General features: G+C 43.9%; 1 protein-coding gene across 3 annotated transcripts in view; it reads right to left on the reverse strand.

Annotated features, from left to right (window-relative positions):
• Nucleotides 1–2,243: 2,243 nt before the first annotated feature.
• LOC147612722 (uncharacterized) overlaps nucleotides 2,244–20,713 on the reverse strand; it is a 32,228-nt gene continuing 13,758 nt past the window's right edge. Inside the window, exons 4-7 of one of the 3 annotated variants that reach the window (XM_086783290.1) lie at nucleotides 14,900–14,980; nucleotides 14,667–14,786; nucleotides 14,414–14,509; nucleotides 2,244–2,738 (exon numbers count right to left, since the gene is read on the reverse strand). In XM_086783290.1, coding sequence (XP_086639416.1) covers nucleotides 2,649–2,738; nucleotides 14,414–14,509; nucleotides 14,667–14,786; nucleotides 14,900–14,980 — 387 coding nt within the window. In that variant the 3' untranslated portion in view covers nucleotides 2,244–2,648. The remainder of the gene's footprint in view (nucleotides 2,739–14,413; nucleotides 14,510–14,666; nucleotides 14,787–14,899; nucleotides 14,981–20,713) is intronic. The other 2 variants (XM_086783291.1, XM_086783292.1) reach the window with 2 other exon arrangements.

Genomic DNA, 20,713 nt, shown 5'->3' on the forward strand with positions numbered 1-20,713 from the left:
ATGTCCAAACGTACACAGCTGAAATGGGTAGAAGAAACGCCATCGCATGCTGTTGTTTGCAGATGTTCAAATGCCATAATGGTTGGCGAAATCATACAAAAATAGTGCAAAAAAAACGCTGAAAACAGACCTAGGCAAGCCATAGGGTCTTATGCAAGCCAAAACAGTCATGATTAGCAAGACGATTAAAGGCGATTTTTCTGCAAAAAAATGGGATGTAGAAAAAACGTGAAGAAATCCATGGAATCGTGAGATGAAACGTTGGTTTCTTGTGATCAACTTGAAGAGAAGGTTGATTACCACCAAAACCCTAGGGTAATGCATGCTGCTCTACAAGCTTTGTATGCGTGACTGGAAGTTCTAAGCTCGGGTGCTTATTGGTTGCATAGTAGGTTTCTACCACATCCCTATACACCTCTTTAATTGGGTCGTCTTGATAGATTTTAACTACTGGAATTTCTTTTACTATGTCCCATGGGTTTTCCATAAGCTCTCAAATGAGCCACTTTTTATACTAAAACTCCTAAAACTCCCAAAACTTCCCATGTGGGATTATTCTCAAGCCCACTCCCACACTCACCTACAACTTGGAACTCTCTACAAGAGCCCTAAATAAGAATGTCAAGTCTCTTGTTTTCTTGCTTCCATCTTTGTGTTGCATCCTTGCATTGATCACCACTCGTCACGCAACAACTTCCAATCATACTTTCTTGGAGCTTCAAGCTTCCATGGCTATGGTGGTACTCCCTTGAGTGCATGTGGTACTCCATTATGAGTGTGTTTGTTTCTCTCCCTTTCCATCACCACATGATACAGATAGCGTGCGAGTACACCCTAATCCGACAGTACAATGAAAAACTAGAGGAGAGGTACAATGAGGAATGTAGTTTAATTAACACAATACTTTTCTTCAAACCTTAATATCAATGTTTTCCTTATTGGGATGCAAATATAGGCATACTTTTACTCCTTGTCCAACAACTACTACATTGTGTGCAAGACTTAGCCTTCATCCAAAAGTTACCCATGATGCTTACACTACAGAAGCAAGGTTCAACATCAATAGAGCAACTATACTAATAATACTAATAATACTACTAATACTAATATTCTACTAATATTAATATCTTTGATTATTTTTATCTTAAATTGCATATTCTACTCAAACTTGACTTCATGTTAATGGAGTATTAAAATCTACAATTACTAGTTATTGATGAGATTTCTCTTCTTTGTTGACCAACTTTGACGAAACCACACAACACTTTGAAGGCCCATATTAGAAGAGAAAAGGGGTTCCAAGGGGCACAAAGGAAGACATTAACTATCTAAATCAAACATCTTTTTTAAAAAAACCACCAAAAAATTTACCCTTTTCATTTTTTTAACACCAACTTTGACCCCCAAAAGGCATGGTCAATAAAACTACTAACATCGCAAATATTCCCTTTTATAGACCAAAAAACCTCAACATCCACACACCTCAACAAACATTCCATAACAAATATAAACTATTTGATCAAACCTCTTATCACATGGTTCACCACAATCTGACCAAAAAATTAGCAACTACTATTAAGTAACATTGCACTGTATTTTAGTAAATAATTTCCTCGTAGATACAAAACCTTAAAACCCTTCATATAAAACTTTGTTCATTTGAAGTAAAAAGGTTCACTAAAGTATATGTTTTCAAAAACAAGGCCTCTCACACAAGAAAACCCTTTTTTTTTAAATCTCAAAAAAAAGAGGGAAGCCTATCGAAAAATCCCTCATCATGTTTGATTTTAAGTTGGTAATTTAGCTACCGCTTAATATAAAATTGTCCAATGTTTCAAGACCTCCAATGGTATATATGTCTTTTTTCAAGTCATTGTTACCAAAAGAGAAAGGATGCAACATCCCACAATAAAGTCCAGAATCATGTCTACTTGCAGTAACAAACCACCAAAAATCATACACCACAAATAGTTGTGTGTGTGTGTGTGTGTGTGTGTGTGTGTCTATATATATACACACACAGACACACACACACACACATATATATATACACACACACACTTTTCCACTCCAGAAATTTTTTTTTTCTCTCGAACCCACCTTATCATATTCATGCCATTGGTGTGGAGATATCAGCCTGCCTCATCCAAAGCATTCAGATTCATGTGAGCCTCTTGAAAAGAACTGGGATTCATACAAGAGACTGATGACAAAGTCGGTCTATAACTTGCAAAGAGTGCTATTTAAACGGTAATTAAGGTCAATTATAATAATGGTGATTATTACAAAGCATAAACTTGACTCCACAAGTGTTTACAAACTACTGCCTTTGTCAAATATAATACAACTACAGGTTTGAAACTGTACAACAGGCCATTTGGCCTCGTATGTGTAGCCTATATGTACTCTTGAAGCCCTGGCTTATAAACAATATACAGCATTAATCACGACAGGAACTGCACACACCATGTGAATACAGATAACATGGTATACATAAAACTTGAGGCATTTTTCCTTTATCGTCCTGCTTCAAATTACAGGTACCTCGGGAGTACTCCATGTTTATGCCCATGGGGTTGAACTCTCCCTGGTTCATGTTGTAGCATAGGTGCTATGGGGAAAACCACGGCCACCATGACCATGCTATCTCAAGACGTCTGATCACTCAAGTCGTCGACTTTGAGAGATCTCTCATCATTATGATCAGCTACTACGATTGATGCCTTCCTTTTGAACACCTGAACAAAATAACCGTTTGAGTATTGGAGTTGAATCCATCTTCACAAAGCAACAAATTTTAAGGCAGTGTCGCCAGGAGGGAGCCAAAAAAACACTCCCGATTCTGAGAGAGGGCAATAATGAGAAAAACATCAAATGATCAAGATAACAGCACCATCCTCTATTTCCAAAGCAACCTCACATTATAAAAGCCATGGTTTTTTACCACCTTACTACCTGTACTCCCTCCCTGACTCAATGAATTCGAGAGAGGTGCAGGCTGTCTCTGTCTGAGATCTTGCATAGAGTCTAGAGTCCTACACAAGCTGTTCACCTGCTCTAATTGCTCTTCACCTCCATGACTGCCGTCAGTAGCAGAGGATGACCTTGGCTAGGGCACAGTCCAGCCCCTAAATTTCTGTGCCTAGCGCAAAAGGATCTCCTGCAACATAAAAATGAGCAGCTGGATGGCCTGACTTTGTGTCATGCCATTTCATTTTGACCAACGTACCTGCAACGTTCAACCGAATGATGATGCAAATATTTAAACCATTGATTGGGCATTGCGTCTTCATCTTTCTTGTTGATAACAGTTTGGTATTTTCACATACCAAGAACGATGTCAAGAAAGTCTTATAGCTCTTGAAGGACAATGAGTTGTATATCAACAATAAAAAGTCTGAGTTCTTGGTGTGCCCGAGGTACACTACTTTGGCTATATTATCAGCCTTTAATGCTCTCAAGAAGGGTCTCACTGAGGTGTCGTGTTTGAAGCTAGCCTCTTAGGAAGACCTATGCTAGTAACCATGCTATTAACGTAGTTTTACAACAAGATGGTAGTCTTGTAATGTATACGAGTAGCAAAATGAATTGCATAAGAGGAGTTATTCGATCTACGATAAAGGATTACTGGATAGCATCTCATGGAACACGGAAAATCCCAGAATTGAAAATCCATGTTTTTGTATTGAACATGCAAAATCTGCCTATCTTTGGGATGTTCCATCATGAAAATTGCTGGAAAGTGGTGATGGAGGGAGAGCATAGACTTTAAATAAGTACTTGTCAAGGGGTTAATGTGAGTGGTCAAAAGCAAAGAGTAAAAGTTTGGTGCAGAAGATCCATGCTCGTTTGAAGGTGGAGCAAATAAAGGGAGATGGAGGTATTATTAGGATGATTGGGACAGAAACTCAAGGAGAGATTTGTAACCTTGCCTAATTAAACGGCCCCTTGTCTAAGGGAAATCGGTCGTGTAATGCTCTTTGTTGTGGCTCAATAATTTTCTGTATAGGGATTTTCTGTGAGTAAGCTTTGATCCTCCATAGCATAAGCTAGATCTTGAGTACCTTTGAATCAAAGCCTGGTTCTCTTAGGCTAGTGTAGAGTATTCAGCTCTTCCCCCTCCACCAGAGAGTCATGGAATGAACCCACAAGGAGCTCCCTCACATAGATTTGGCTGCCTATCCCTATGAGAGAGAGAAATGAAATGAAATGAAATGTTACATTAACGTCTTCAAAAGGCCAAAGTGACCTATGAGACCAAAGTTACAACCATGTGACATCTGATACACTGTCTGGAAAAGAAAAGAAAGAACTAAAGGTAAGTATCTAGCCCTACAATACATCAATAGGGAGCATCCGGAAGCAGCAACTAGGGAGAGTGGGAAGCTAATGCTACTAGTCAAAATGGGGTACATGAGTACATGGATACATGAATACATGAATATGGGGGAGTACAAAAGTGACAGTGAGTACAACAGTATATGGCTGGAGTGGTAATCATCCTAGGAGCTCTAGCATGGGTCTCTACCGGATGGCCTGGATATATATACATATATATATATACATAGAGAGAGAGAGAGAGATTTCAAGCTGCAATCAGCAGCTTCTCAGTTCTAAGTGTATAGAACACTCATGCCTACGTGCTATTTTTTTCAGAGAGAAAAGAGTTCAGTGGAATCACACACATACAGCACGCACACGAGTCCTAAACTACAATCTGAACTATGTAGAAGAAATAGTGATACAACTGAATCTCTAGTACAAAATGTATGGCTTAGTGAGAACGTAAACTGCAGCCCTGTGACTTGCTGAATACTCCTGGCTAGCACTACGTCTCCACAAAAATGCTCTATGAAGTCCATTGCTGAAAAATGCAGATGGGAAATGACGAAATCCCATGCACGTATATATATGCACATGTGGAATATGGTGGTGGTCAGCATGTTAAAACAATTGTCGGCTTGCCACTTGGCACTTGTGCGTGCCCATGTCATGTGCACCATGTGTCTTAGGGTGCTGCATGGACATTCTCCTCCATCTAGGACAGAATACCTTTTCTGATGGGCCAAGAGCATGCTATGAGCCCTAGTCCAAGGGAGAAGTCGCTAGGCGCCAACTAGGTCATTAGGGTTTAGTCCAATCATGCCCGTGGCACAAGTCTATGTAACCCCCTTTGCAAGATGTAGAGTTTGTACAGGCCACATCAGACACTTGTTAGACCCATGGTCTGGTGTCTGTCCAAGTCCTGGGCAACTAGGTCTGGCCATTGTGAAAGCCATGCACTTCTATGTTTACTAATAATGGTCATTTTTGGGGTCATGGCTGTGGACACAGCCCATGGGCACACTAGTGGGCATGGATAAAGGGGCTGGCCAAAAAGGTGCCCATGTGAAGGGACTTCCAAGGCACACCTTTTCATGCATTCATAATGCCAACCCAGGCCCTTGATAGAAGCCTATATATAGGGCTGACCTAAGGCAAGAGAGGCATCTTGTCATCATCCATCTTAAGGAGCATATCACCCTCAGACAAGGCTAGCAAAAGGGGAGTTGTGCTCTCATGCCCCATAGGCAAGGAGAGGAGGACAACACACCATTCAAGGGAAACCAGGTCCAGGAGGTCAAGGCAGCCATCATGAGCATAATGCTCATCACACAAGGGCGGCCAGCAGGAGAAAATTCAATCCTGCAGAGTGTCCCAGAAGGTCAAGGTATTGTGCAGTCCACTGGACAGCAAGTAAGTCACGTCTTGTATCTCAGTCTCTTGTAAGCAATACACCTATAAGGCGGGGGGCCTTGAGAGGCTGGATTGGAACCCAATTGGGTGTTCATTCTGTACTTCTCTCAACCTTAATCTTTAATCTCATGCAGCAGTGTTTAAGCATCAGTATCTTATCATAAAACGCTTCCACAAGAAAGTGCATGTTACAGCTAGGTACGGGCAGAGCAAGGGCACCTGTGTAGCATTAACGCACAGCCAGGGGGCTGCCATTAGCAGCCCAATTCAATCCTGCAGAGTGTCCCAGAAGGTCAAGGTATTGTGCAGTCCAGTGGACAGCAAGTAGGTCACGTCTTGTATCTCAGTCTCTTGTAAGCAATACACCTATAAGGCGAGAACTGGCGCACCCCAAGGTGAAACACTGGGGAAAAGGTCAGAGTGCTGGTTTATCTGCGCTCGCTAAAGCTTTTCGCCCCCCCCCCCCCCCCCTCGCTCGAGTTGCCTTCGCCGTTCCCCGCCTGCTCGCACCCCCCCTCCCCGCCCTCGTGACTTCGCCTCTCCCCGCCTGCTCGCACCCCTGTGCTTCTCGCGCCCCCCGCCCTCATGATGCTCCTCAGTGGTTGAAATCACCTTACATATTGGGGTGATTCTATTCTCTTCCGGCTTATAGCTATGATTGTTGTATGTTTTTCTCATACTTAATAGAAGTCTTTTTCTGGAAAAAAATAAATAAATAAATCTGAAAACGCATAGGTAAAAGGGGCAGTAGATAGGGCAGATTCTGGAAACGCAGAAGAGAAAAGGTACCACCAAGCCTCAGATCAGCAAACAAACTGCTGCAAAACACCTGTAGAAGAAAAAACGCAGCACACAAAGTGCTGCTGCCCTGAAACAGAGCAGCCGACAGGTGTACAGGGAGTCTCAAGGGTCAAAACGGGTGATGAAAGACCACTAGCTGCAATGGGCAGGCCAGCCAGCAGCAAACCTGAGAAGAAAAAACGCAGGAGGAAGAGGAGGGAGCATCCAACACTGTGAGTCACCGGCGCTCTGATACCATGATAGAATGCACAGCGGAAGATGGAAAGTGGAAGCACAGAAGAGAGAGTGAGAGAGAGCTGGAGAGGAAACACAAGTGTATACCTGCTCTCAATATCACCAAACAAGAATACAAGTCCCGAGCAAGAGGGGAAGAAGGCCTCATATGTGAGGGACTGCACCAAGCAATGCAATGCAATGCAATGAATATGAGGGGAGACAAGCCCGGCTATATATATGCCCATGTAGGGGCAGCCGACTAGCTCTCCACGACTAGAATAAATGCCCAAGACTCCATAAAATGGGGAAAAAGGTGGGAAATGATGTGAGGGGTGACCAACCCCTCGAGCTACCATGGTTAGCCCTAAAGGCTAAAATAGGACACCACATAGGAAGCTAGTAGCAAGGGGATGATGTCTAACACTCCTATGGGGTCCAACTATCTCAAAGAAATCCCATGTGACTCTGTCGCCTACCTATGTCCAGAAAGAGGCCCTAGCATAATACCTGTACTCCACCCTCCTCTCCTCTATGGATCTAATCTCCGTATGAGCGGCGGCGAGTTGACTCTCGATCCATTGGCTATCCGGGGACCTCTCCTGAAGTCGCTGTAAAGAGGCAAGATGACTTCTCAAACTCCTCTCCTGCTCTCGGAAACCCTCTACTCATAGTTGTTTCTCATACGCGTACGAACCTGTTCGTACGTACGAGTCGTACGGTACGATACCGTACGAATTCGTACGATATCGTACGGTACGAGTTGGTTCCCCCCCCCCCCCCCCCCCAATTTTTTTTTCCTCGAAAAAAAATTTCCAAATGCTTAAAAAAAATAGAAACCCTGCTTTACGAAGATCCCAAATGCTCGCAATACTTCGCAACTTTTGTGTCCACTCAGTATTCCATATGGGGTTGTGGAGAGACCTAAAAAATCTGGCGAGGTAGACTGGTAGTGTACACTTGATTGGTAGGATGAGAGAATCTTGCTACATCACTTGGGGATCCCTGGTATAGGTAGGCTAGACAATTAGATTCTCAAGTTATGCACGAGGGAGAACATTTGGACATGGCCATTTTGATCTAGAGAGGAGTCCCTAAACTTATCACCCTAGATGCACTCCTCGTATTTGTGCAAGGACGGTCCCTTAGTCATAAACGCTACACTGGGAGACCTTTGGTAATGCATTACCCATCCAGGTTCTTTTTTGGAGACAATCGGGAGATCCAACCGGGAGAGACACATATCCATGTACTGGTTTCTCAAGCACTGTAGACTCCTCCCCTCCCAACCTTCCCTCACATTCAAGCTTGAAGCTCCATAGCTTGTAAGTGTAAAAAATAAAAACCGTATTTTATCGTACGGTATCCAAAAATTTCATATCGTACCAAAATTTCCCGTACGGTATCGTATTTTCATACCGTGACAACCATGCCTCTACTCTACTCAAGGCTGCCTCCTGCAAGAAACTGCCGATCTCCCCTAAGCCCTCATCCAATGTGCACGCAGGAGAGCCTGAAAGAAAATCCAATCTCGCCCATATCTACTCTATCTTGTTGCATATCTAGGGGTCCTGAATGAGGCTGTCTGGAATCCTCGAGCTCACATGCCTGTCATGCCTACCGAGGCGTGATCAGAAAAGGAAGTACCTACCAAAATACCAATCATACCCCCTTGGCTGCAAGCCCACTCATCAACATAAAACCTATCAAGTCTAGAGAGGTTGGGGCCAATGCTCCTCCTATCCGATCTCGAGAAGCAGAGACTCCCAAGGCTACGCCCAAACTCTGGAAGATGCCAAGGGTCCTGTCCCCTGACTGCCAGGCTAAGTACTCTGCTCCTAAAATTGTGGCCGTGCCACCTCCAAGCCTGTCCTCTACTGCCTCTATCGTGTTAAAGTCACCGCCCAAGCACCAAAAGTCAGGGGAGGGCCTGCCGTACTGAGATCCAGCAACAGCATTCAGAGTATAGATGTTGAGGAAGCCAACGCTATCCACTCCTATAGTAATGGTAATCCACTGGGCCTACCGTACTGAGATCCAGCAACAGCATTCAGAGTATAGATGTTGAGGGAGGGCCTGCCATACTGAGATCCAGCAACAGCATTCAGAGTATAGATGTTGAGGAAGCCAACGCTATCCTCTCCTATAGTAATGGTAATCCACTGTGCCCGCCCCAGGACAATGACTCCTGACGACCCAGTCACGGCCGGCAACAACTGCTCAGTGACAGAAATACACACCCCTCCCTGCGTCCCCGAGGGGCCGAAGGATAGGGACCAAAAAGTATGACTCCTGCCTGGAAGAATCTTCTCGCATCCACGGGTGCGCCCCACTGAGAGATGGTGCTCCTAGAGGAAAAGAATGTCTATGGGTTCCCCCACTATGGCCCTCTGAAGCTCGCCTCATAGGACGCCTCGTCTCTGAAAGCACTGAGGCTCCCCTAAACCCTGAAACAATCTACATATCAATCTCAGTGTGATGCGGCACTAGCAGAATTGCCCTCCACTCGAAGAGTCTTGGGCGAGGGTTTAGACAGGGAATAATCACAATCCGTGCAGGGGCGAAGGCGCACCAGGTGGGCACTAATCCTGTCCTCCATGTGATGCCACTCTGTACGAGCACGCACATATGCATGCTCCGGACTCCATCAATCACAATATAGGTATCTATAAGAAGGGGGGGAAGAGGTACCGCAACAGAGGTATGCATGAACACAAAGAGCAGCACCTCCAGACTAGATACTACCATCTCTCCATCCTGGCCTCGATGGGCTGAACCTCCAAGCTCCATTCTAGCCAGAGGCCAAAAATGGGTGAGAATATCAATGATGCAGAGATTGTGGAGATGTGGGAGAGCTCGACTGCCTAACCCTGAATGGCAGCAACTCAGGATCCCACTCTATCCTCGGGGCTGCACTGAAGGGGAGAGAGAAGATCATCGCGCCATTATCTGACGTAGAGGGCCTGGAGTGGTGAAAAACCACACATACCTGAGCAGGGGCTACTGTCTCCTCAAATATGTCAGTCCCTTCCATCAGCAAACACCGGAAGAAACTGTAGTCCACGGACTGTCCCATGATCCTGGGGCCCCACCTGGGAACTCTGGCAAGAGAACCTGGATCAAAGAATCGGTGAATCGAGCGATGAACTGATCTCGTTGGTTGCCTCCACACCAGGTCAGGGGTTATTGGGGGGCGACGAGAGTGCTTTGGAGAGGCAGAAGGTGGCGGGGGAGGGGGGCTCGGATGATAAAGGCGGGGCAGAGTGCGCTGCTGGGGGTAAAGTCAGTGACGAGATTGGGGGAGGAGGTGGTGAGAGAGGACGGAGGGGTGGGGAGGCCAGGGAGGGGTGTTGCTGAGGGGGATCCATCGGAGAGGAAAATTGCGGGGAGGGGCCTGCCGGGGGCTCAGAGAGGCCGACCGGCCTCTCAAAACACTGAGGGTCGAGGGGGGAATCTCGACAAGGGATCGGCCACCATACTGGTGGGGCCAGAGGGACCCGCTCTGGGGCTGAAGAGGGCGTGTCACCAACGGGAACGTGCTGGGATAAATGCTCGAAATGGTTCTCTAACAGAACGGAATCCTCCTGAGATCTGCCATCTTGGCGCGCTCAACGGTGGCGCTTAGCTGTGGTGGTCGTTTGGCGGCCCAGGCGCAGTCCAACCGTCCGCCACTCACCATCTGTTGGGTCACCCGGATGATAAAGACGGAGGCGGAGTGCGTTGCTGCGGGAAAAGTCGGTGAAGAGACTAGGGGAGGAGAAGGGAGAGAAGCTAGGGGGGGCAGTGACAAGAGAGGGCGGAGGGGCAGAGAGGCCGGGGAGGGATGCTGCTGAGAGGGATCCATCGGAGAGGAAAATTGGGGGGAGGGGCCCACCGGCTCAGAGAGGCCACCCGGCCTATCAGAACACTGAGGGTCAGGGGGTATCTTGACCAGGGATCAGCCACCATACGGTGGGGTCGGAGGGGCCCGCTCTAAGACTGAAGAGGGCACATCACCAACGGAAATGTGCAGGGGGATAAATGCTCGAAACGGTTCTCTGACAAAACCGAATCCTCTTGAGATCTGTCAACCTGGCGCGCTCGACGACAGCGGGGCTCGGCTCTGGTGGTCGTCTGGCGGCCCGAGCGCAGTACAACCGTCTGCCACTCTACTAAAGAGTTGATGCCCAACCATAATTCCAAGGTGGCATATCTGGCTCAACCCTTCTTTGCCCCACATTTGAATCTTTTTCCTGCGGAATTATTTTGCCGCCTCCTCACCCGACAGATCATCTAATTGATCTACTTCCTGACAATTCGCCACCAACTCGTGCTCCATATGGAGTCTCTTTTACTAAATAACAAGAAATTCAGCGCCAGTTAATGAAGCTATTAGAGGAAGGTGATATTTGTTCCAGCAAGAGTCTCTTTGGCGCACCAGTTTTTCTTGTGAAAAAGAAAGATAAGTCAATGTGACTTTGCATTGATTATCGTACCCTCAACAAACTCACTATCAAGAATAAATATACTCTTGCTCAGATTCATGAACTATTTGATCAGTGACTTCATGCCAAAGTATTTTCCAACCAAGGTTGATTTAAAGTCCGGGTATTATCAATTCCGTATTCGAGAGCTAGAGTTTCTTGGGAAAATAATTTCAACCCGTCGATACTAAGAAGATTCAAATTATTTACGGATTGGCCGACGGCACAAGATATTATTCATGGGTGGCTCCATGATTATGTCCACTTTTTTCCTAAAACAGCTCCTTGATTCTAGCAAAGATAGATGCCCCTTTGACTTTTGCTTTGTGGTTACTTTCTAGATTTTATCCATCTCTTTTACAAGAGTGTGTACACATGCCTTTATGCTTTTGTACTTGGATAAGGCTTGTTCTCCAACACTCCGCCTCAAGGATTATCCTAGTACACACTTCATTTGGATTATTCTATACCTATGACAGTTTCCCTAGAAGTTGTCTAGTTCTGTCCTTAGAGTAGAGTTGATGGTAGTCAAGCCATCTTCGTTGTAGTAGATCTTTAAAAGGCCCATGAGTCTTCATACAACAGTACCCTAGAGAAATTGGAAAGGTCCTTTTATTGGCCAAAAATGAGACATTATGTTTATTCACATGTTCAAGCCTATAAGATTTGTCAAAAGGTCAAGGTTCCACATAGGAAAAAGGTTGGTTTACTTCAACCTTTGCCTATTCACATTTATATGGACTTTGTAGGGCCTCTACTAGCATCCATCGGATCTCACAACACTCAATGTTTCACCATTGTGGATCGCTTTAGTAAGTTCTACATGCTCATCCCATATGCAAGAAGACGGCCACAATTGAGGACATAACCCACCTTTTTCTCAAACATTAGTATCCCATTTTTGGAGGATTCCAAGTCCATCTCGCATTTTTGGACGGCATTATTCGAGAACTTTGGTACCAGGTTGCAGTTGTCTAGTACATTCCATCCACAGATAGACGACCAAACAGAAATCTACAACCATTTTGCCTTCGATGTTCTCAAGTCATTCTGTCATGACCAACCGTCCAAATGGGAACATTATCTTTCATTGGTTCAAGCCATCTTAAATGATACTCATTCATCCAATGTTGAACATACTCCGTACGAGACAGCTTTTGGTCGCCGTTTCTCCTCTCTTTTGACGAGAATGGTGTCTCCATCTCTGGAGGCCAACAAGACAACGGAATCATTGAGTCACTTAAAGACCGCTTGACCAAAGCCCAGGAAGCTTACAGCAGACAGGTATACAAGTCTAGACGAGATGTCAATTTCAAAGAAGGAGATTGGGTCTATTTGCGTATCATGAAACAAAGATTGAAACAAGTGGACATGCGTTGTCCCAAGCTTTCTTTCCGTAGTTTTGGACCTTTTACTATAGTTCAAAAGCTAAGTGATGTCTCCATGACATTAAAGTTGCCTAATAGTTGGACTATGCATGATGTTTTCCATGTTTCTTGGCTAAAACCATATGTTGGTCCAAAAGTTTTTGATGTTTCAGATGACCAACAGCTAGACGTGGTTGACAAAGCAAAAGTCATTGAGCCTGAGCAGATCTTTCATCGTTGGAAGCATGGTTCTAGTCATAGACTTCAACAGTTCTACACGAAGTCCCGAAATCGATGTACCCATGAAGCGCTTTGCTAGACGAGGAGTTCTTTCAGAAGTACCCCCAATTATTGGCATACTACTTGGAAGGAATGAACCTGCCACCAAGCTAGGCAGGAGGGAATGTCACATGCACTCTACACCGTAGTGCATGGTGACAAGCTGGCTCTTCATTAGTGCATCTTGTTATCAGTAGGAACCATTTTTAGGATATGATTTTGTCGTATGTCGTAGCCCCATTGTAAGCCCTAGTCCAAGACACATCAGGCATGAGCTACGTAGGTCTTTCCTCAACCACCACCACAGAAGGTCAATTAGGTCAGTCACTCTAGTCCAGTCCTCTTAACCCAATTGAAGAGAATCATTCATGTAGCAGTCAATAGAAACCATAGAGTTTGCATTTAGATCATGGTCTGCATTGCGTAGCATTCACTTCATGTTCATGTGAACCTTTCCTTAGCTTAAAACCCTTAGCCTCAGCCTTTCCTTAGCATTTGTAACCATTGCTTAGACTAGTCATTTAGCACCTTGGACCCCTACGGTCCAGTCGGCAACTTTATGACCTAGTCGGCAGCCTTAAAAGCATTATAATCAGCACATAAAGCCTTTTTCTAGGTCGGGTATTATATAGGAGCCAGCCAACTTGCTTAAGCAAGCCAACCAACCCCCCTATATGCAATTATATACCTTGTGTTACTCTCATTCATGCATAGATCATCCCCCAGGCTGAAAGCACATATCTCTCTCTACTCTTCTCTTGCAGAAAACACAGCATTCTCAGCCGTGCATATACAGCCATCATTCTCTTGCATAATTCAGCACTAGAAAAATTCCCAAAAACAGCCCCTTTCTCAGCCACAGTTTGCAGCACTTATACAGCCCCTTCGGAGAGTGCATTGACATCGAGATTGGTCCTCTCTGATGCTTCTACAGCAGTGTGCAGTCAGCCCATCGTTTGGTCTTCCAAAAGTCTTGCGTTCGGGTTCCCTCTTGCCCGCATTCATTCCCTTCAAAGAAATAAAGCAAATACTCCTAACAATAGGAGGGGGCCCTTTAGTGGGTAATTGGGACCCAATACTGTGTACAGATCTCTCTCTCTCTCTCTCTCTCTCTCTCTCTTTACATCTCCATCTCTTAACGTTTGAAGCGATAAAGTGGATTGCTAGATACTCACGAAACTCAGGATACAAAAGGCGGTGTGAGAATTGTGTGACAGGTCCTTTCATCTACGCATATTCCGTTGCATGTTACACTCTCCCTTTTGGAGATTGGTCATAGGCCAAGCATATATGTAACCTTTCATGGACATAATACATGTCCTGAAAACCAGTCTCTCTCTCTCTCTCTCTCTCTCTCATGTGTTTTGCATTAAGGTTCCTAGAGAGCAATCGAGGGTTGTGAGTAAGACATAGGCTTCCGCATGATCAAGGGCTGTGATTAAGGAATGAAGGCTTCCGCTATGTCACAGAAGGGTTCGCACCAAAATAAAAAGGACGTTTCTGCTGTTTCTCATAACTCTGCAAGTTTATACCTAAAAAAACCATTATGCATACCTTCTCAAAAAAATTTAGCTTATCTTGTGCAGCCCATAATTCCAAAGAAACATCGTTTAGCTTTTTGGTAGATTGATTAACAGAGGGTACAGCTACCTGTTAATACATGTGAGGCCATGGATTAATTGGGCATCATTTTATACTTCTTCAGACTCTTTTTAACACATGCTAATGCTACAGATACTATCTTGGCATCTATGCATACTCAATTGATGATAATCTATGACTACTTGTACGGTCTGAAGTGTCTTACCAACACACATTTATCAACCTCTTGAATCACATGCACCGTTTTGACAGCACTGCAGTGGCATCTGTTCAAAGCAACCGCAATGCGAATGATTGCACATAATGCCCTTGTCTTTCTTTGTACCTGCACAGAAGCAAACAGTGGAGAGAATTGCACAGGAGGAACAGTGAAGAGAATTGCACACAAAAAGAAAGGCACTTCATTTCAACAACAGGAGACCGGCATAAATATCATACCTCTGCAGGAAGCTGGGCAAAATTGTCATCCTTTTTACTAGGAACCTTCTTTCTATGATACTTGGCAAGTAAGGACATTATCTGCAACCATGAACTCGCAATTGATATGAGAGATCGTACTCTGAAATGCATTCAGGTTTACTATAACAAAGCTAAAATTGTCACTTATAACAGTACACTGGCTGAATCTTGTCAAGCAGTTCACATTTTTCCTCTGTAGAAAATGCAAGAAGAAAGACAAAAAATTCAGTCTCACAGGAGGGCTTTGTGTGGGCGACGGTTGGAAACACAGGCGTAACGTGACCAGGCTGACAGGCAAAACACTGGCAGTCTAACAGTACTATCATCGAAAATCAGGGAAACAGTAACAGAAACAAAATTGGAATTTAGAAGGAGAAAAAAAAATCACCACATCAGCAAAGTAGAGAAGGGGAGAGGAAAAGGAACAATAATTGGTATGCAAATGTAAAAAATAGGAGATGAAAGCAATGTAGACTAGGAAGAAGGGGATAGAAGAAAAGAAAGAACAATGTAGCTTATTTTTTTGTCAAGAAAGAGATCCTTCTATTAGTTTTTTTTTTTTAGGAGATGAAAGGACTGGAGACTAGGAAGAAGGGGATAAGAATGATATAGCTGATTTTTTTGCCAAGAAAGGGATCCTTCTATTATTTAAAGAATAAACAAGGACATTATTTGCAACCATGAACCGGCAATTAAATGAGAGATCATACTCTAAAATGCATTCAGGTTTTGTAATAACACCGGTTAGGTGTGAATGTTCCTAGGCACCATCTCGTGAGCAACAAGTTCGTCAACACTTAAATATGAACTAGCAACAATGCAACAGATAATTGAAAAATACACAACCGGCACAACTGGACATCAAATAGCAGCCGACGAGCAGAATTGGATAGCGAAAGGACACATGGCACTACCATGTGGCAATGATGACATGGTAGTCGAGTCCAGGTGGCCACAACAACAGTACTACTGGCCGACTAGGAACACTAGTGCATCTACGTGGGTAGCCAAATCGTCATATTCATCTCCTTTCCTTTGGACTTCACTGAGCAATTCTTTGTAGGCGAAGTGCTAGCCAGGAGTGTAAAATACATCATAGGGACGTCTTCATTCTCAGCCACATCTTGTACTAGAATTTCAATTGTATTACTTCTTTCTTGTACATAATACAGAGCCGCAGTTTAGGACTCTTGTGTGTGCTATATGTGCGAGTTCACTGCACTCTTCTTTCTATCCCTGGAAAATCCTAGCACACAAGAACAAGTGTTTTCCAGTTAGTATCACAGCCTAGGGAACCTGCAAATTTCTTTTCTTTTCTAGCACCCGTGTGCGTTGATTGCTTGGATAGGGTAGAGTACCTAGATTCCAAGGGTGCACAAGTTCGGGTTTGAGGAAAGTGAATATTTGGATTCTCTTTCATTACACGTGGACTAATTGGCATATATTGTGCTTCCCCGCGTTTGGGGAAAGTAAATATTTGGGTTCTCTGCATTGCCCTTTGGCTTAATTTGGACAAATTGTGCTTCCCCGCATTTGGGGAAAGTGAATATCTCGGTTCTCTTCATTGCACCTGGGTTAATTGGAATATACTATGCTTCCCCACATTTGGAAAAAAGGAATATTGGGGTTCTCTTAGGTGCACCTAGTTTACTTACCCTTCCCCGTCCCACCAAATCCTTACCTCTTCCCCACCCCACCAAACCCTTACCTCTTCCATGCCAAACCTATTAGTAATAACCTCTATGGAAACGCCCATTATTTTATTTCAAGATATTTTATTTTCGATGCGCCTTTTATTTATATCATTTACTAGGATTAAAGTGTTTAATCAAGCTATGTGCACTAACTAATATTATTTTGAATGTAGATGAAGAATGAGTGGCGAATTATGTGTTAATCGCGGGTGAAACATGTATTGGACCACTATGGCATATTTTGAAAGACATGTGAACACCTTATATGGTTTCATATTTAGACATCAATATTTTTATAAGAGTAAGGCCTCATACCTTTGTACATACCAAATAGTATTTTATATTTTTGGTAGACCCAAAACTTTATATTAATGCTTGCTATATTTTGTAAAGCTTGCACGTCCATAAACTCAAAAGCACTTGTGCTTTGTTTTTGGAATTATTTTTTTAAAAAAGCAAGCTTTTTCTAATACATATAAATATGGGTGAGTGGTACAAGGGCCACACTCATCCAAGGAAGATTCAACCCAATCTTATGTCGACGATGATCTCTTTCTTATTCTGTAGCTCTCTTGTTTAATTTATTTTTGTTTATTGCAGTTTATGCTTTTAATTTGTGCAATTCTATCTTATGCTCTAATTTTTGTGTTGAGAATTAGAATTCCTTCTCCAAGTGTCCATAAAGATCTTGATAAAACTCTTACCTCATCGCACAAGGCTGAAATCTCTCACTCAGTCCTTGATCACTCGATATTTGTCATGGATTCACAACTCATTGATTTGCTTCTCGGCATGAGGTATCCATGGACGCACAGGCAACTACAATGGAGGCTATATCTGCCCGTCTCGACACGATGGGATCGGCACCTCGAGCACTTAGTATTCGAATATGCAATCTACAAGGATCCATACTTCGGAGCAAGTGTTGGACAATTCCAAGGACGAAGTAGCAAAACATTCTGGATGAGGATTTTTCACTCCTTTGGATACAGGCAAGGATGTTCTAGATGAGCTTCACTCCGAGTCCAGCATTCTATACCTACACATAGTCGGAAGCAGAGACGACGTTCGCATCACCGACGGTATCTTTCGCACAATCCCTCTCCACCGGATTCTTTAAACAATTCCACTCACCTTCACAGACTCGACGTCGAGAGACCACCGGTTTACCGAGTTCTTCTTCCATGCCTAATGAGAAACGAGCTCAATTAATGAAGCTTCTCAAGCCTCCCAAGTTCAACGAGAAGATAGATGGAGAAGTTGTCAACAATTGAACACGCGAGATGGCTGCCACGTTGACAATAGGCAAGTGGTTCAGATATTTCTCAGTTACATTTAGTGCGAACGGCTTTGACGAGTGCCGCTCTCTTGTGCTGGGAAGACCACCTTAGGCACCACTCCATGACTTGCTGGGAATGATTGCTGCAAGGAGGTCTTGAAGCAATTTATTCCCGCAGATTACCAACGTAAATTGAAGTAACAATGAGATTGTCTTATGCAGAAGCATGGCGAATCTGAAATCCGGATACCATCAGGTTCGCATACATTCGGATGATATTCAAAAGACGGCTTCCCAGACTTCGTTCGGTTTGTTTCGAGTTTCTGGTGATGCCATTTGGATTAATGAATGCTCCGGCTACCTTCAGCAAGATGATGTCCCAGATCTTCTAGTCTTTCCTTGGGATATTCATCATTGCGATATCTTGGTCTTTAGCAAGACTAAAGATGAGCATGGGAAGCATGTGGAGACCGTTATGTGGTTGAGTGATGCCCATAATTTGCGGCTTCACCTTCGAAAGATAATTTTCATGGTCGAAATTTCTTTTTTGGGACATGTCATCTACGAGGATGGAATCTCAATGGATCGAGAGAAGATTGAGGACGTTGATACCAAAAAATTTACACAAGTTTCATGGATTTCTTGGCCTTACAGTCTTTTATCAGCGTTTTGTGAAGTATTATGCTCAGGAGACCAATCCCTAACAGATGCTACAAAGGAGGATAGAATATTTTTTTGGACTTTCATTGAGCAAGCCTGTTTTGAGAATCTCAAAGTTATTACGTCATCTGCTCCCATTCTTTGATTACATGATTTGGATAAGCCCTTCACGGTTTTTTGTGGAGGAGGCCTTGGAGCAATGTTGCGGCAACATGGACACCCGATTCCCTATGAGAGCCGAAAGCTCCATGGTGCTGTGTTCTAGAGTTCCACATATAACCAAGAGTTGTGGTGCATGCCCTTCGGAAGTGGTGCCACTATTTGATTGGTTCGAAGTTCTGGATCCGAACAAATCACTGGTCTCTCAGATATTTGTTGACACAGTCACCACCAAAGGACTTGTCTCCTCGCTAGTTACAGTGGTGGCATTTATTTACCTTTCAAATTGATTATTTTTCTGGTAGCTACTGACGTGTTGGGTCGAAGGCCACATTCGGTGCACACCATGGAGAGTTGCCATAGTGATTAATTGTTAGAATTGTGCATCTCAGTGTTTTGGGGCTTTACTATTTATCTGGGATTTTACTAGATTTTCTCCTAATTATTTGTCTAGGGCTAGTCAGCCAGCCCTAGAGGTAGTCGGCCAGGTCTCTACTCCACTATATAAGGAGTTGGCCATTATTCACTCCTTCATCCACTTCCCTTGCACATAGTTCAACACTCAATTGCTCGCCATTGCCATTGTAAAGCTTTACTGCTGTTATAAAAGGTGATCTTGTCCAACTCTCTCAATCTCCTTTGCACTCTCTCATATGTTTATTGTTTATGCTTCCGCCTGTGCTATCTCCTTCATGGTATCATATGCTTAGGTCCAAGCTACTCCAAACTCTGCAAATCTGCCCACTTTGCTGTGCGTTTTGCTTCCATCACTTCTCCGGCAGTAGATCAATCCCATATAGTAGCTGCATTTCAGTACCCGGAACCTTGGAGCAAATGCATGCATAGCATTGCTGCAAAATAAATCATTCGCGATGGGTGGTTGTACTACAAGGATCGACTTTGTGTCATAAAGGGCAGTGATTTTCGCCAAGTGCTTCTCCCATTTCAAGACACCATGGCGAGGGCCCAACATTGGAGAAGTTATCCCATATTTTCTTTTGGCCTCTCATGAAGTAAGATGTTCATCGGTATGTACGATTCTGCTAGGTCTGTCAGAAGTCAAAGCCAAACACCAAGAAAGCTACCCGTACGCTTCACCCATTGCCAGTTCCAGAGTTGCCATGTGAGGACATTTCTATGGACTTTGTGGTTGGATTGCCGAAGAGCCGAGGGTTCCAGAATGATTGTATTCTTACAGTTGTTGATCGGTGAGTAAGCAGACCCACCTTATTCCTTGCAAGTCAGATGCAAATGCTCAGGATGTGGCTAAAAGAAAGAGAAAACACAGGTTGTAGGCCCAAACCACAAACGATAGAAGGTTGTGAACAGTTGATTATTGCTGAAAATGAGCACGAGGGAAGCATGTAAGTGCTTACAAGCATAAGAGATTGTTTCTATAGCCAATGCTCTCCAACAAATATGCAAGATTGAGATGGAATATGAGGGGAAGGGTGTGCACCCTTATATTTTCCTCCTATGAGCTGGTCGGCCAGCTTTAGCAGGCCAAAATCTGTCATGTAGCATAAAAATGCTATAAAAAGCCTTAAAAATGGTAGAAAAAACCTAAATAATATCTGCTAAATATGCCAATGCAGGGCCTAATAAAAATGACCAGTACAAGCATGAAAAGGTACATGTAGACCCTTTGGAGATGATATATTCCAACACCTCCTCTTCAATACCAAAGGGGCGGTCCAATACTAGCACGCTGAAGTAACACCTCCAAAGTAGCTCTCGGAAGTCGTTTGGTGAAGAGATCAACCACATTGTCCTTGGTAGAACAGTGTAGAACAGTAGGCCAGCCGAAGAAGTCTCAACTCGATCCAGTCACGTACAAAATGATAATGCACCTCAATATGCTTGAATCGTCCCCATATCACAGGATTCTAAGCTAGAGCAATAGCACTCTGAGAATCCAAGAAGATGAAAGTGTCAGCACAGGACAAATGCTCCAGAATTTGATGAATCCAAAGTGCCTCAGTGGAGGAGAGAAGGTAAGAT

This window comes from Cibotium barometz, chromosome 45 (genome assembly GCF_041138505.1).
Source record: "Cibotium barometz isolate CiBa-2024 chromosome 45, ASM4113850v1, whole genome shotgun sequence".
NCBI lineage: Eukaryota > Viridiplantae > Streptophyta > Polypodiopsida > Cyatheales > Cibotiaceae > Cibotium > Cibotium barometz.